Source organism: Rana temporaria, chromosome 3, assembly GCF_905171775.1.
Source record: "Rana temporaria chromosome 3, aRanTem1.1, whole genome shotgun sequence".
Taxonomy (NCBI): domain Eukaryota; kingdom Metazoa; phylum Chordata; class Amphibia; order Anura; family Ranidae; genus Rana; species Rana temporaria.
Genome location: NC_053491.1, coordinates 165804094 through 165820676, shown reverse-complemented (window position 1 = coordinate 165820676; position 16583 = coordinate 165804094). Strand labels below are relative to the sequence as shown.

General features: G+C 48.5%; 1 protein-coding gene across 2 annotated transcripts in view; it reads right to left on the bottom strand.

Moving 5' to 3' along the window:
• The window catches only part of ASZ1 (ankyrin repeat, SAM and basic leucine zipper domain containing 1), a 479027-nt gene that overhangs the window by 90434 nt on the left and 372010 nt on the right, over positions 1-16583 (bottom strand). For both annotated transcript variants that reach the window (XM_040343761.1, XM_040343762.1), the window contains one exon: positions 6973-7085. In XM_040343761.1, the coding sequence (XP_040199695.1) occupies positions 6973-7085 (113 nt within the window). The remainder of the gene's footprint in view (positions 1-6972; positions 7086-16583) is intronic.

Below are 16583 nucleotides of genomic sequence, written 5' to 3'. Positions count from 1 at the left end.
ACTACAGGAGAGTCAGGATGCCTACTTACACACAGCTCCTTTCTCCATCTGCAACGTAGAGCGTCCTGACTCTCCTGTAGTCCAAGGGAGGGGGCGAGCACGACACTCCACACCAGGGAGAAAGCCTTGCATTACTGTGTGGAGTTACAGACAGAAGAACAGGAAGTGAGGATTTCTCAGAAGAAATAAGGACATTTAAAAGCAAAATCAAAGGATGAGGTAAGTGAAGGAGGACTGCATTAAGGTAAAGGAAGCTATTTAGGGGAAAAAAATTGACCTTTACAACAACACCTTTAAGGTAGAGCGGAATTATTCTGTATACCATTCAAGATTTAAGTTGCTGTGTCCGTCAATGAACTTCAGAGAAAAGGATTTTACGGTGAGTACAAAAATCGTATTTTTTTGTGATTGCCCATGAACACAGCAGGACCTGTGGAGGAGAGGAGACCGATGGTGTATTTCCAGTACAGAGGAACACCAATCGGTCTCCTCCCCTTGTGAGTCCCCTCCCCCTACAGTTAGAATCACTCCCTAGGATACACATTTAAACCCTTCATCGCCCCCTAGTGTTAACCTATTCCCTGCCAGTCACATTTACACAGTAATCAGTGCATTTTTATAGCTCTGATCGTTGTATAAATGTGAATGGTCCCAAAATAGTGTCAAAAGTGTCCGCCACAATATCACAGGCACGATAAAAATGGCAGATTGCCGCCAATACTAGTAAAAAAAAAATGCCATAAATGTATCCCTTATTTGGTAGACACTAACTTTTGTGCAAACCAATCAATATACGCTTATTGCAATATATTTTACCAAAAATATGTAGAATACCTATCGGCCTAAACTGAGGATTTTTTTTTTTTTTTTTTATGGGATATTTATTATAACAAAAAGTAAAAAATATTGTTTTTTAAAAATGTACGCTTTTTTTGTTTATGAAGCAAAAAATAAAAACTGCAGAGGTGATCAAATAACACCAAAAGAAAACGTACGTTAGATCTACCGGTAACGGTATTTCTACGAACCTTCCAGGACGGCACACCAGAGAGATGAGGGCTCCTCCCTACAGGAAACACAATCAATTGACAAGTTTGTTATAAGTCCCCACCCATCCCCTTGCTCCTCAGTATGTATTAAAGTAATCTTGAACTGGTTCACAAGGGACACTACTCCGTATAGGTACTTACCACCTAGCGTATAGCTTATCTTTTTCCCTCCACATAGGGCGGGTAGTAGGCCTGCCGTCCTGGAAGGTTCGTAGAAATACCGTTACCGGTAGATCTAACGTAAGTTTTCTCCTATCACCTTCCAGGACGGCACACCAGAGAGGATATTAAAGTAACCACAGGCCTACCTCAGGGTGGGACCACAGCTTGGAGGACCTTCCGACCGAAAGCCAGGTCTTGCTGTGACAACAACTCCACACGATAGTGCTTCAGGAATGTATGATGACTTAACCAGGTAGCCGCGCTACGGATTTGTTCCCAGGAGGCACCTGCTTTCTTAGCCCAGGACGTTGCCAAAGATCTGGTTGAATGAGCTTTGATATTAGCTGGAGCTGGAACCCCAGTACACTGATAAGCTTCTGAGATAGCTTCTCTTATCCACCTTGAGACTGAGGACTTTGATGCCTGCAGTCCTTTCCTGGCTCCAGCATATAAAACTAGGAGATGGTTGGATCTCCTAAAACTTTGGGTTCTCTCCAATTAAGAAGACATCTTCTTACATCTAAACAGTGAAACTTAAATTCTTTCTCGTTCTTTGGTTCAGAACAAAAGGACGGCAATATTATGTCTTGCGTCCTATTGGATAAGGATGCTACTTTTGGTAGGTATAGGGGATCTGCCCTTAGGGTGATCCTATCTGGCTGTACCCTCAGGAAGGGCTCTTTCATGGACAGAGCCTGCAAAACCCCTACCCTCCTAGCAGTAGTGATAACTAACAAAAAGGCTAATTTTAAGGTTAGAAATCTAAAGGAAACTTTCTCTATAGGTTCAAACGGGTGCATAGATAAAGCCTCTAACACCCTAGTAAGGTCCCAAGGCGGAAAATTATTCTTAAGGATTGGGGACACCCTTTCTCTAGCTAGAGGTCCTCCTTAGCTAATCTTCTATCAAGATAGACCGAGAGGGCTGCTATCTGGACCCGAAGGGTACTGACTTTTAGTCCCGCGTCTGCCCCATCCTGGAGGAAATCCAGGATAACCGGGACCGACGTGGAAGACACCTGTCTTTCTCTACTCCAAGAATGGAAGGTCTTCCATACTTTCGAGTAGATTTTTCTGGTGACTGGTTTTCTACTAGAAAGAAGAGTGTTTATCACCTTTTCTGAGCAACCTTTCCGTTTCAGGATCTGGCACTCACTAACCAGGCCGTTAACTGGAAGAATTCTGGTCTTGGGTGAAAAACTGGTCCTTGCTTTAGGAGATCTACTCTGACTGGAAGTCTCATTGGCTCTGTTACTGACATGAATCTTAGATTCGCAAACCACGTCCTCTTTGGCCACCAAGGGGCTATTAGGAGGACCTGACCGGGGGATCTGCTGATTTTCTGGAGAACCCTCGGAATAAGCGCCAGGGGCGGGAAGGCATACGCCAGTCTGTAGTGCCAAGTCTGAGACAGCGCATACAGGCCCTCGGACTCCCATTCCAAAGAGGTCGAGAAATACCTGTTCACCTTTCGGTTCTTTCGATTGGCAAACAGATCTATGTCTGGTTTGCCAAACTGAAGAACTAGGGCTTGAAAAACTTCGGGGTTCAGTTCCCATTGACTTATCCGCTGACGGCTGAGGAAGTCTGCTTCTATATTGCTTGTCCCCTTTATGTGTATCGCAGAAATGGAGATAATTTTTTCCTCTGCCCAACCCAGGATTTCTTTGATTAGTTCTAGTAGGGGATTGGACCTGGTACCTCCTTGGTGGTTTAGGTAGGCTACGACTGTGGCATTGTCGGAGCTCACCTGCACCTCTCTGCCCTCGATGTCCTGTTGAAAGGCCTTCAGGGCTTCCCCCACTGCTCTGAGCTCCCTGTAATTGGATGATCTGCGAGCCAGTGAGCTGTTCCATTGCCCTTGGGCTTGTTTCCCCTCTGAGTGGGCACCCCACCCCCATGTACTGGCATCCGTAGTTACTTTTACCGGATTCCACTGGGCCCAGGGTCGACCCTTCCTTAGGTTTTGGTGAAAAGTCCACCATTTTAGGGATGACAAGACCTGAGGGGTGAGTAGAACTTCTTGATCCAGTGATTCTTTTCTTTTGTCCCAAGAGGACAGGAAAAAGAAATGAAGTGTCCTGGCATGTAGTTGGGACCAAACTACCGCTGGTATGCTCGCCGACATTAAGCCTAGGACTCTCATGACAGACGACCTGGGGAGTTTGGGAGATTTTACCAGATTCCCTGCTGCTGACGCTAGCTTTTCTATCTTTTCCTCTGGCAGGAAGAGCGCCTGTTGTCTGGAGTCTATTATGTAGCCCAGGAAGGTTTTTACCTGTTCTGGTTTGAGGGAGGATTTCTCTAAGTTGATAATCCAACCCAGGCTTTTTAATACCTCCATAACTCTGTTGGTATCTAGCAGGACCTGGGACGCTGTTTGACCGGAGATCAGTAGATCGTCCAAGTAAGGTATTAGGCATACCCCCTGCAGATGTAAGAAGGCTACTGCCTCTGCCAGGATCTTCGTAAAGACCCTTGAGCTGGATGTTAAACGAAACGGGAGTGCCCTGAACTGCCAGTGGCAAGTTTCCTCCCCCACCACGACCGCGAACCTCAAATACACCTGATGGTCCACGTGAATTGGTACGTGCAAGTAGGCATCCTTGAGGTCTATGGTCGTCATGAAGGCTTCCTTCATGAGGTTTTTTCTTACCGAGTAAATACTCTCCATGGAAAATCGTTTTTGTTCCAAAAATTTGTTCAGGTTTCTCAGGTTTACTATCAGGCAGTATTTTCCTGATGGCTTTTGAACTACGAATACGTGGGAATAGAATCCCTGGTATTGTTGTTCCATTGGTACTGGTACTATCACTAGCTGTTCTGCCAGTTCCTGGATACCCTCTAAGAGGGCCGCCCTTTTTAGAGCATCCCTGGGGGGTTGCGTGATCATAGGGGGGGGGGAACTGTTTGAAATTCTAGACAGTACCCCTCTCTTATAATCTGGCGGATGTAGGTACTGTCCGAAATGTTTTCCCACTGTTGTGTAAATTGGGAAAGCCGCCCCCCCACTCTGACCTTGGCGTCACTTGGGTTGTTTAGTGTCGGTCTTGGTAGAGGGAAAGAGTACATTATTCTTTTTGTTTCCCTTACCATAGAACCAACGCTTGTTGGGTTCTTTTTTATATTTCTGTTTGTTTTGCCCCTGGGGGCCTCGAAAACTTTTTCTAAAACCCTCTTTTTTAGGTTTTACCGGAAACTTCTTTCCCTTCTCAGATGACCTAGCAAGGACGTCATCTAGGCCCTGACCAAACAGAAGCGAACCCTGAAAGGGGAGCCCACATAGTTTCCCTTTAGATCTGACATCCCCTTCCCAAGACTTAATCCAAATAGCCCTCCTGGCTGAGTTGATTAGGGCTGCTGTTTTTGCTGAAGCCTTCACGGCCTCCAGAGCCGCATAAGCCAGGTAAGCTACAGCCTTCCCTATCAATGACAGGGAACCCAATACTTCCTCTGAGTCTGTAAACTGGACCAGGTGGTCTGAAAGCTTTTCTACCCAGAGGTCCGTATTCCTAGCTACGCAGGTAGCTGCTAAGGCCGGGGCCATTGTGGCTGAATTAGCCTCCCATGCTTTCCTTAGGAGAGATTCAACCTTTCGATCCATCAAGTCCTTAATACTGCCCGCATCCTCAAAGGAAATATCCGACAGCTTAGTGACTTGGGATAGGGCCGCATCTAGTTTAGGGAGTTTAAAGAAGACTTCGCCAACAGACTGGTGAAAAGGATATTTTCGCTTTCAGGTTTTCTGTGTGGTCAGTCTCCTTTCAGGATCCTTCCATTCCTGTAAGACTAGTTCTTTAAGGGATTGGTGGAGAGGGAACACTCTTTCCTGTGTCTCGCTAAGCCCCCTATAGACCTTATCTTGTGCTGAGGTAGCTTTAGGGGCCTCTGGAATCTCTTCCGTGGCATAAATTGCCTGAAGGAGACTATCGAGGTCTTCCGCTGAAAAGAGGAACCTTTTTAATCTCCCTTCTTCCTGAGACCGGCTAAGAGAGTCTCTATCTTCCTCACCCTCTGAGCTGTGCCTGGTGACCTGGCTCATCAAATCACTTTCCTCTTCTTCTGGCTCTGCCAGGATCTTTTGATCAAGGGGAAAGGCCTGGGAGGGTGGGAAAAGGGCACTAGGTCCTGAAAGAAAACTTTCTTGGGAGGATGTACCTTCCCTAGGGACGCGTTCTAAACTAGGAGTAATGGCTGATTGCCCAGCTGTCTCCCTGAAAGCTCTAACGGTAGCTAACATCTCAGACTGCATAGACATAAGAAAGTGTTTCATCATTGCAGCCGCTTCCTTCCCTGCTAACTGATTAATGCACTTGTAGCAGAAGGGTTTGGTGTGGGTTTTAGGGAGCTTATCTTTACAGTTCCCACACTTCTTAGAGGAACTGTGCCCAGTAGTAGCCGGAGATTGAGCAGAGGCCTCCTGGGCTCCACCGGGGGATTCTGTTAGATAAGAGACATAAAAAAGATGTTACTCCCTCCCACTCTGGGGCTGCTGGACTGTACTGGGGAGAAAAGAGAGAGAACGAGGGAAGCAGCCGTTACCAGCTGTATCCTGAAATCCAGGAACTCTCACTCTCCTCTTTCCTCCCTTTCCAGGGGGGACTGCACTCACCGACCCCCGATCTGGATCTGCTTGCAGCCGCGCTTGTCTTCCCGTCCTCTTCCATGATGAGGAGGTTGACTTGGGTCCTTGGCTTGTCGGTACCTGCTTCAGGGTTTATCCACCACCGACCTCCACTGCTCCACGCTGCTCTCCACGCCGAAGCGTCACTTCCGGGTTGCGATGTAGGGAACGCCCACTCTCCGGTGACGCGCTTCTTGTTCCTCTCAGAGAGAGGCTTGGAGCGCAATGCTCCTAATGGCAACCCCCCCCGGGAAGGAGAGAGCAGTACCGTGGCGGCGTTCTTGCACTAAGGCGATGGCTTTTCACCGCAGCTCAGAGCGCCAGTGCACGCCTTTGGGGCGACCTGTGAGCGGGCCGAAGCCTACAGGTTAGTTCAGCTCTCCCCGGCCTCCCTAAACCTGCCTCAACAGGGGTACCTTTCGACCTCACCGTCTCCAGGTTAACAAAAAAAAAAAAAAAAAACGTGTCGCTGTGTTCGGGAGAAACACAATCAATACTGAGGAGCAAGGGGATGGGTGGGGACTTATAACAAACTTGTCAATTGATTGTGTTTCCTGTAGGGAGGAGCCCTCATCTCTCTGGTGTGCCGTCCTGGAAGGTGATAGGAGAAAGCTCTATTTGTGGGGGGAAAAAAATATCAAAATTTCATATGGGTACAGTGTTGCATGACCGCACAATTGTCAAAATTTAACAAGAGCTGAAAGCTGAAAATTGATCTGGGCAGGAAGGGGGTAAAAATGTCCTGTATTGAAGTGGTTAAATACCACCAAAAGAAAGCTGCATTTGTGAGAAAAAAAATATATAAAATTTGGATTGGCTACGGTGTAGCATGACTAATTGTCATTCAAAGTGCGAGAGCACTGAAAGCTGAAAATTGGTCTGGGCAGGAAGGTGTATAAGTGCCCTGTATTGAAGTGGTTAAGAAGGCAGGGTCAGGCTTCATTTGGTCACAGTGCGACTTTCAAAGGAGGAAATCTATGGATTCAAGCTGTAACCTTGTAATCATGATTTGTGTCATGGCTTCTTTGCGACAGAACCGATACTGTAAATGTCCTCCAATTGAGATATTTTTCATGCCACAAGTTATACATGTACGTGGTTTAATTGCACCTCTTCACAATGCTACATGATCTTTTACCTTGATTCCACATTTGAAAAAGTTGGTAGCGATTCAAGTTTTGTTTCTTCAACTTGGATCTCTTTCGATGCAGACATAATTTTCTTACGGTCTTCTATTTCTGTAACCCCAGCCTGTTTTTGACAAGTGCCAACCAAGTTAGATTGTGTGAACATATGAGAGGCACCACACACACATTTAATTTTCATCTCTTAAACATCATCTATTGCAACATAAATCCTAGCCTTAAAATAAATCATTGTTATGATTTTAAAAGGTATAGTCCCTTTTTCCCCAAATCTAATAAATGCACCCAAGAACTGCAGCCTGCTCACATCATTTGTAATAAAAACATCTTTGCCATTCTGCAGCTTACCTTCAACCACTTTGCATATTATTTTATATATACCGTGATTCAGTACTTGTCAAATATGCTGCAGAAATCTCCCTCCACTGAGTCTGGCTGCAACCATTTTAACTGTGGGCAGCTGAAGCTGCTGCTTGTTCACTTCCTGGATTTACACCACAGATACACATCTCCAGCTCTCATTGGCCCTCTTATGACTCATCCCCCCCTCCCTGGCAATTTCTCTCTCAAAGAGAGATCTGCACATGTCATCATAAGCCTAGGCTTTTTACCAGACAAGAAACAGGAAGTGGGCTGTATGAGGTATTTACTGGCACAAAAAAAAAATTGTACTATCCAAAGATAAAACAAGGGCAGACAATTTAAAGGGGTTGTATAGGTTAGATTTTTTTTAACAAACATGTCATACTTACCTCCACTGTACAGTTCATTTTGCACAGAGTGGCCCGGTCTTGCTGTTCTGGGGTCCCACGGCAGCTGTCTCTGCTCCTCCCTGCTAAAGCTAACCCCTTCTGGGAAGCTCTTTCCCAAGGAGGTTAGCTTGCGGGCACGTTCCCGTATCCTACCACTGGCGTCCATAAACGCCAACTGTATGACTCGGTCCTGTCCCCGGCGGCTATGTCATTGGATGTGATTCAACAGCAGCGGGAGCCAATGGCTGCGCTATCAATCTATCCAATCAACGGCCAGACAGATGTGGAGAAGAGGACGCTGGGGGACACGCACAGCAGGTAAACAAGCTCAGGTAAGTAAAACAGGGAGGCTGGGGGGACCACGACAGCGAGGTGTTTTTTCATCTTAATGCATAGGATAGAATAAGGTGAAAAAACACACACATTTACAACCCCTTTAATAGATGGAAAGTTGAAAAAATTACCGAAGTTCTGCTTTAACCACTTAAGCCCCGGACCAAAATGCTGCCTAAAGACCCAAGGGGTTTTTACAGTTCGGGACTGCGTCGCTTTAACAGACAATTGCGCGGTCGTGCGACGTGGCTCCCAAACAAAATTGGCGTCTTTTTTTCTCCACAAATAGAGCTTTCTTTTGGTGGTATTTGATCACCTCTGCGGTTTTTATTTTTTGCGCTATAAACAAAAATAGAGCGACAATTTTGAAAAAAATGCAATATTTTTTACTTTTTGCTGTAATAAATATCCCCCAAAAACATATATAATTTATTTTTTTCCCTCAGTTTAGGCCGATACGTATTCTGCTACCTATTTTTGGTAAAAAAAAAATCGCAATAATCGTTTATCGGTTGGTTTGCGCAAAATTTATAGCGTTTACAAAATAGGGGATAGTTTTTTTTCAGTTTTTTTTTACTACTAATGGCGGCGATCAGCGATTTTTTTCGTGACTGCGACATTATGGCGGACACTTCGAACAATTTTGACACATTTTTGGGACAATTGTCATTTTCACAGCAAAAAATGCATTTAAATTGCATTGTTTATTGTGAAAATGACAGTTGCAGTTTGGGAGTTAAACACAGGGGGCGCTGTAACATTTAGTGATCACTATGTGTTTACTAGTGTAGGGGGGTGTGGCTGTAGGAATGACGTCATCGATCGTGTCTCCCCTATAAAGGGGATGACGCAATCGATGCGCCGACACAGTGAAGCACGGGGAAGCCGTGTTTACACACGGCTCTCCCCGTTCTTCAGCTCCGGGGAGCGATCGCGACGGAGCGGCTATAAACAAATAGCCGCGCCGTCGTCCCGGATCGCTCACCGAGCGGACCCGACCTCCGCATGTACCGGGGGGGGGGGTCCCGATCGGACCCCCCACCCACGTATAGCAGAGGACGTACATGTACGTGATTGTGCCTGTCCGTGCCATTCTGCCGACGTAAATGTAAATGAGGAGGTCGGGAAGTGGTTAAGGGAAAAAAAAAAGTGCCTTTCTTACATTTTTGTATTGAAGCTTGCAAAGTATTACAACTGACAAAAGTGCATCGCAGGTGCAAAGCGCAAGCTCCTGCATAGTTTACATATCATCAGGTCTGCACAGAGGTTTCCTTCCTTTATGGAGCTGGAGGAAGTAAACTACAAGTTAACTGATCCCGGTGAATAAATTTGTTAATGGCCTACACGGCTGTGCTGGCTTAGGGTTTAAATAATGTTACCATGTTTCACCGTAAATATAGGTGTAACATGAAACAAGGTCAGAAAGTTGAACTAAGCCTTTAAAGTGCAAGTTCATGTTTTCAGGGAAAAAAAAGGAGAATGCACAAACACCCTAAACCAGCGGTCATCAACCCTGTCCTCAGGGCCCACTAACAGTCCAGGTTTTATGTATTACCTTGGGGAGATGCAGACTAGAACACTGCAATCACTGAGCAGCAAATTATATCACCTGTGATATATTTCAGTTAACTTGCAAACCTGGCCTGTTGGTGGGCCCTGAGGACAGGGTTGATGACCACTGCCCTAAACCCATCCCATGCACCTGGATCCCGCTGGATTTACCTCCTTGGGTGATGAGATGTCAGTGCCCATTGACAGTTCCTCACCCAGGTAAGTAGTAAGGTGCATGGGGGGGGGGGGACAAATTCTGAAAAGACGAACTAATCCTTTAAATTTGCATTTGGGTATTTATTTTTATTTTTTCAGAACGTAAAAGGGCATTTATTCCCTATTATACTGAAATATATCTTTAAACTAACCTACCTTAGCTCAAAAGAGATACTAAATCATATAACATCATATTCTCAGTAATAATACAAAGATCAATGGTACGCTTTTACTATTTTGCATCAAGTCTCCTTATGTTTTTTTTTTTTTTAAATCAAAACAACGTTTATTGAGCATAAAAGTAAAGAATTACAGACATATTGATAATCGGTGCAACATGCACCACAAGCAAGGATACAGTACAATGTCAAGTACACAGACAGAACAGACACACTGAGAGAAGAGCAAGTTACATGTGCAGAACACGTGGGGACAGAACAAAATTGTAGGACGGCAGTCAGGAGTACCCGAGGGCACATTAAGAAACCTTATTCGTCAGAAGCCACACAGGTGGAGGCCTCCCCTAACCGTCTATCCCAGACCTTATGATACTTGTCGGGGCAGCCCATGTGAGCATAGAGTAATTTTTTGAAGGGTAGAGTTACATTAACCGCTCTGATCCATTGCTGCAGAGTAGGGGGAGGGCCCCGCATCCAAGTTCTAGATATCTGAAGCCTGGCGAGGAACAACGTCTCTTGCAAAAAGGTGTTGAGATATTTCTCGGCTTCAGACAGTGAGAGGAGCCCAAGCAAGCATTGGCGGAGGCTCAGGGACAGTGGTGATCCCATGCGGTCGTGAAGGAACCGGACCACCTGGGTCCAGAAACCCTGCACACAGGGGCATTCCCAGATGAGGTGGTAAAAGGAGGCATTAGAGTAGTCACAGCCCGGGCAGTTGGGGTTGCTACCTGGCCTAAACGTTGAAATACGGTATGGTGTCAGGTATGACCGATGCAGGATATACAGTTGAGTGAGGCGGTCTGAGATTTTGGGAGAGACTAATCTGCAATTAATAAGGGCTTTGTCCCAGTCCTCCGCCGACACCACCCCCAGATCAGGCTCCCAACGGGACTTCACCTGCTGGAGAGTGGCAGTCGCCGAGGGCACCAGGAGGTAGGAATAAAATTGGGAGATCAGCCTTTTGGGGTCCGAACCCAGAACAATGTCAACTGGCAGCGGGATCTCGAGCGCAGGGATATTAGCACCAAATTGTGTATTAAGTGCATGGCGGAGTTGGAGATATCGGAAAAACATGTGGTTAGCTAGGGTGTGAGCATCTTTAAGGGACTGGAAGGTCCTGACCGAACCGTGGGCAACGACCTGTGTAAGGTAAATAATTCCGCTCCTAATCCAAATACCGTGGTCAGGGACAGTGGCAAGCTCGGGCAGGCAAAGGTTATCCCAAAGGGGTGTGTGTGAGTGTGGAGACGGCGCCTCGCCGACAGACATGGCAATCTGCCAGATCTTACGGTGGTGGAAAAGCAGCTGGTTTCTGGCACCCGCCCGCCGGGAGTCGCGAGGTTCGCAGAATAGAATTTGAAAGGGATGCGAGACCGAGCCAGGGGCCCTAGAGCACACCATGGCCAGGTAGCGCTCCTTGTCTGAGTGGTGAAAATAATAAAAGTGGGAGAGTTGGGATGCAACGTAATAAAAGGAAAAGATCTGGTACCGAGGCGCCGCCCTGACTGGATGGGCACTTTAGTACCCGCCACGACAGTTTATGCCGTGAGGGGCCCCAGATAAACAAGTTAATAATAGACTCCATGGCTTTAAAAATACGGGGGGGGGGGGGGGGGCGACATACAGCGGGGCATGCCAAAAGGCATATAGCAGTTTCGGGAGAAGGATCATCTTGACTAGGCTTATGCGGCCCATAACCCCAAGAGGGAGACGGGACCATGTTTGCGTTCTGGTCTTAAGGGTATTAAACAAGGGTTCGATGTTAAGGTGTATGTAGTCTAGGGGAGATCTAGTAACGTGGACACCTAGATACTTGATGACATCTGTCCTCACCAAGGGGAGGGCCGCCTGAGTGGCAGTAGGGGGGCCCAGGTCCAAGGGAAGGATATGGGACTTGGTCCAGTTTATCTGTAAGCCCGAGAATTTCCCGAACTGCGTTACGACTTGGAGGACTGTCTGGAGTGAAGGACCCGCATCCGAGAGGTACAGGAGCATGTCATCGGCGTAAAGACTGAGAAGCTCAGTAACCCGACCGCAACGCAACCCGTTAATCCCAGGATGACGGCGCAGAGCTATACTAAGAGGTTCCACTGCAAGGGCATAGAGCATGGGCGAAACCGGGCAACCCTGGCGAGTGCCACGGGACAGGGAGAAGGGGGAGGAGGTCCTACCATTGACTCTTATACGCGCCGTGGGGGCATGATAGAGGAGTTGGAGCCATTTCACAAAGTGGGGACCGAAACTGAACCTACCAAGGCACTCCCATAGGTATTCCCATCCAACCGAGTCGAAGGCCTTGGCGGCGTCGAGGCTAACTACCACTTTGGAGCCCACCTTCGCATGATGGGCCTGAAGGTTCATGTGTAGCCTGCGGAGGTTGAAGGCTGTGTTTTTATTGGGCATGAACCCAGTCTGGTCAGGGTGCACCAAGCTTGTAATAACCTTACAGGGCGAGGATTTTAGCAAGGATTTTCACATCCAGTTTGAGACGCGAGATGGGTCGGTAGGATTCAGGGAATCCTTGCCAGGCTTCGGTATCAGGACAATGAGAGCTTCGCTCATAGAGGGAAGGGTGCCCGTGTCAAAAACATGGTTGTATAGTGCGCAAAGCCTGGGAACAAGGGTCCCCTGAAACTGTTTGTAGAATTCAAGGGGAAGACCGTCGGAGCCCGGGGTTTTAGAAGTGGGGAGGCATGCCAGGGCCCCCTCCACGCATACGGTGGTGATGGGAGCCTCTAGCATGGCGACCTGATCCGAGTATAGCGTGGGGAAGGTGACATCCCGCAGAAGAGCAGTAAGCTCCTCCGCGGAATGTTGTGTGGTGGAGGTGTAAAGTTCCGAATAAAAGGACCTAAACTCTGCCACCCGGTCGGGGTCCGAGAGCATGGCCCCGGACGCCGCCCAGAGGGCCAGAATCACTGGGGGTTTATGATCAAGGTGAGCCATAAAAGGCAAGAAGCCGCCCGGCCCGCTCACCATGCTCATACGTGCGCTGCTTACTAAAGAAAATTCCCCGACGTGCTTTTTCAAGGTGCAATCCGTCAGCCTGGTCTGTAGGCGCAGCTGAGAGGCATTGGTCTCTGTCGGATAAGCCTGGAAGATTCGCTCGAGGGCATCGAGCTGCTCCTCCGCCTGACGGATCAGCAGTTTAGATGAGGCCTTGTGCCTATTGATGCAGGAGGAAAGGATAATGCGAACGTGGAGCTTAAACGCCTCCCATACAGGTCCCGCCGAGGCGGAGCCATCGTTCGTGCTAAAGAAGCGGTCCCACTCAGACCCGATGGATTCCAGGTCGGGGAGAACACTCAGCCAGAACGGGTTCAGACGCCAAGTCTGGACTGCGGGGGGCGACGGGAGCCTCAGTTTAACCCAATACGGGGAATGATCAGAGAGTGTCCTAGTGTCAAAGCCTACATCGAGGAGGTGCGGGAGAAGGGAGGGGGCTACAAGGATAAGGTCTATACGGGACATTACTGCACGGGAAGGGGTGAAGCAGGAAAATCTCAGTAGTGACGGATGCCTGTGTCGCCAGGTGTCAGGGCAAATTCAATTAGGAACCTACCAAACCTGGTGATCCCCGATAGGGAACCCGCAGGGGCGCTCGGGCCCAGTCTATCCAGGGATGGGGAGATGACCATATTGAAGTCGCCTGCCCATATAGCAGGTACCGACGGATGTAAAGCCATAAAGGCCACCCCCGCTGCAGCACTTTAAACTGAAAAGGGGGAGGGACATAATAGGCAAGGAGGAGCATCTCGAGGCCCCCGATGGTGGCATGCAAAAATAGATAGCGACCATGGGGGTCAGATTGCAACGTGTGAAGCTGAAATTGTGATCTTGCCACAAGCACCGCAACCCCCCGAGAGTTAGAGGTATGGGGGGCCTGATAAACCCAGCCCACCCAGGCTTTTTTAAGGCACAGCTGTTTTTGACCCGCTAAATGCGTCTACTAGAACAGAAACATCAGCATGCTGGGACTTTAGATGGGAAAGGACTGCTGACCGTTTAGCACGGTCGCCTAGGCCACGGACGTTCCAGGTCACTATCTTAAGGGATGCCATAGGTAAGTAGCCTGGTGTAAGGAGCAGACCCGCCCCCCCAAAAAATGGGGAGGCGGCACCCGGTCCAGGGCACACCCACGTGAGGTGTCCAGGGGGGAGCATGGTGAAGGTCACATGTCCTCCGAGGGCCCAATCAGAGCCCAACCTGAGGATACGGGAGATCCACCCAGCATGGGAGGGCCCCCACACTTCCAACAAGAGCACAGTAAAACACTCAATACATTTTGTACGGTACTTTGACATTGGTATAGAAAAAAGGAAAAAAAAACAACAAATTGTGAATAACAACACTGTGGTTAACATACCGAACATATCCTGCACAAACACTGGACCGACACAGCAGGCATAACACCCCACCACCCACCAAATGCCTGAGGGTAGGGGCCGGCCAGGGAAACTTTGGCTTTGCGATGGTTGCCAGGGGCGATGGCACTGCCCGAAGTTCAGGGCAACCAGCGTGGTCGGGGGGGGCGACCAAACTGCAGAGCACACACCGGTGCAAGGGGGGTATCCGTTCAGGTGGGTTACCGGTGTGGGTGAGTCGCCCGTGACTCAAAACAGGGGAAACAGTATCTGGGGGGATCAAAAGAAGGGGGGGAGGCAGTCAAGCAGGATAAAGAAGTATTGAAGGGGAAGGGAAGGCCCGGGGGCAGCATATCCAACTCACGGTTAGGAAGTCTACTCATCGTAGGTGACGATACCATGGAGGGGTGCGTAGTTAATGCAGGATGGGCAGTCAGCGACTCGAGCAAGGGTCCAGAAATCAAGCACGGGACGGGTCAGTTCCATTGCGCCGCTCCAGCCAGGAGAGGACTGCCTGAGGATCCTCAAAGAATTGTGCTTTGCCATCGCACACAACTCTGAGCCGCGCGGGGAAAAGCATCGCATATGGCAGGTGATGCACCCGGAGCTGCCGTTTGACTTCCGTGAAGCGCGCCCTTTTTTTCTGCACCTCCGAGGAAAAGTCCGGGTACACTGCGACCGTCGTGTTGCCGAAGGGGGATGTTCCCTTTTTCACGGGTAAGTCGAAGGACGGCGTCCCGGTCCCAGTAGTTGAGCAGTTTGGCTATGAAGGTCCTCAGCGGTGCACCTTCAGGAGGGGGCTTAGCAGCAAGGCGATGGGCGCGCTCCACAATGAAAGTGGAGGAGAAGGCCTCCCTACCGAATGTTTTAACAAGTTCTCCAGGTAAGTGGGGGGGTCCACTCCTTCCGATCGCTCAGGGAGCCCCACGAAACGTAGATTGCACCTACGAAGACGGTTCTCCATGTCGTCTTGCTTGGAGAGTACCGCGTGTAGCTGGTGTTGTAGCTGTTCAACCGTGACTTGAAGCGGGTGTAGGCCATCCTCCACGTGCTCGAGCCTGCGCTCAGTCTCCGACACACGTTCCCGCAGTTTGTGCATATCATGTCGGATATGCGAGATGTCGACCTTCACCTCCTCAATCCTGGAGGTGAGGGATGTTTGGCAGGCAGCGATGGCCTCCAGGACCGGGACAGTCCTCTCCCTCAGGGAGCATGGCGGCGCCATCTTCCTCCCCTAGGTCACGATCTCCATGACGGCTTTTATCAAGTTTGGCGAGGGCTCCAGATTTTTTGGGGGGCAAAATAATGCTCCCTAGTAGTAGAGGCAGGGATAGGTGAGCCTGTGGCCGGTTTGCAGGGAAGATTCCCCCAGGATTCAGTTGAAAGGATCAGCCACGAGCGGAGCTCTCACCAAGCACGTCTTACTCCATGTAGCTCCAGACCACGCCCCAAGTCTCCTTATGTTTGGTAAATAACCCATTTGATATACATTTTATATTTTTCATTTTTATGCTGCATTTATTAGATTTCATTTTAATAAAACATTCTGTGCCTGAGCCGATTTTTAAGATTTCCCACATACAGTGCATTGAAAGAGTATTCATACCCCTTGAAATTTTCCACATTTGTGCTCATACAGCCTGACATTATGTGGCAGTCCCAGTTTGTAGCAGGGAACAGTGGCAGGAGCCCTGTAAAAGTGGACCCCTTTTGAGCCCTATAAAAGTTATCTGGATCACATTTACTGGAAAACCCATCATTGGCTAAAAACTTGATACCAGGATCCTGGTATAACCACTCGTCATCCAGACCATTTATTTAAATATGCAGGACAGCAAGTGGGTAAACAACATTTTTAAAGTGGTTATTAAGCCACTCTAACCTGTATGCACCATCAGCACTGCCTCCTATTGTAGTATCCCCCTCTGTGTGTGATTTATAAAAATAAATGCGGCAAATGCCCAATTTCACTGCCGAGATTGCGATCACATGACTGGCCGACTTTTCCCTTTCCTCCTCAGAGATGCAGCGGGCGGGGCGGAGAATCCTCTGATGATATCAGTCTGGAGAGGAGGAGAGAGCTGGCTGGTCATGCAAGTGCAATCTTGGCTCTTAAATTAGGTATTTACACCATTTATATATCATTCACAGAGGGGGACATTGCAATAGGAGGCAGTGCTAATGGTGTATACAGGTTAGTGTTATGAGA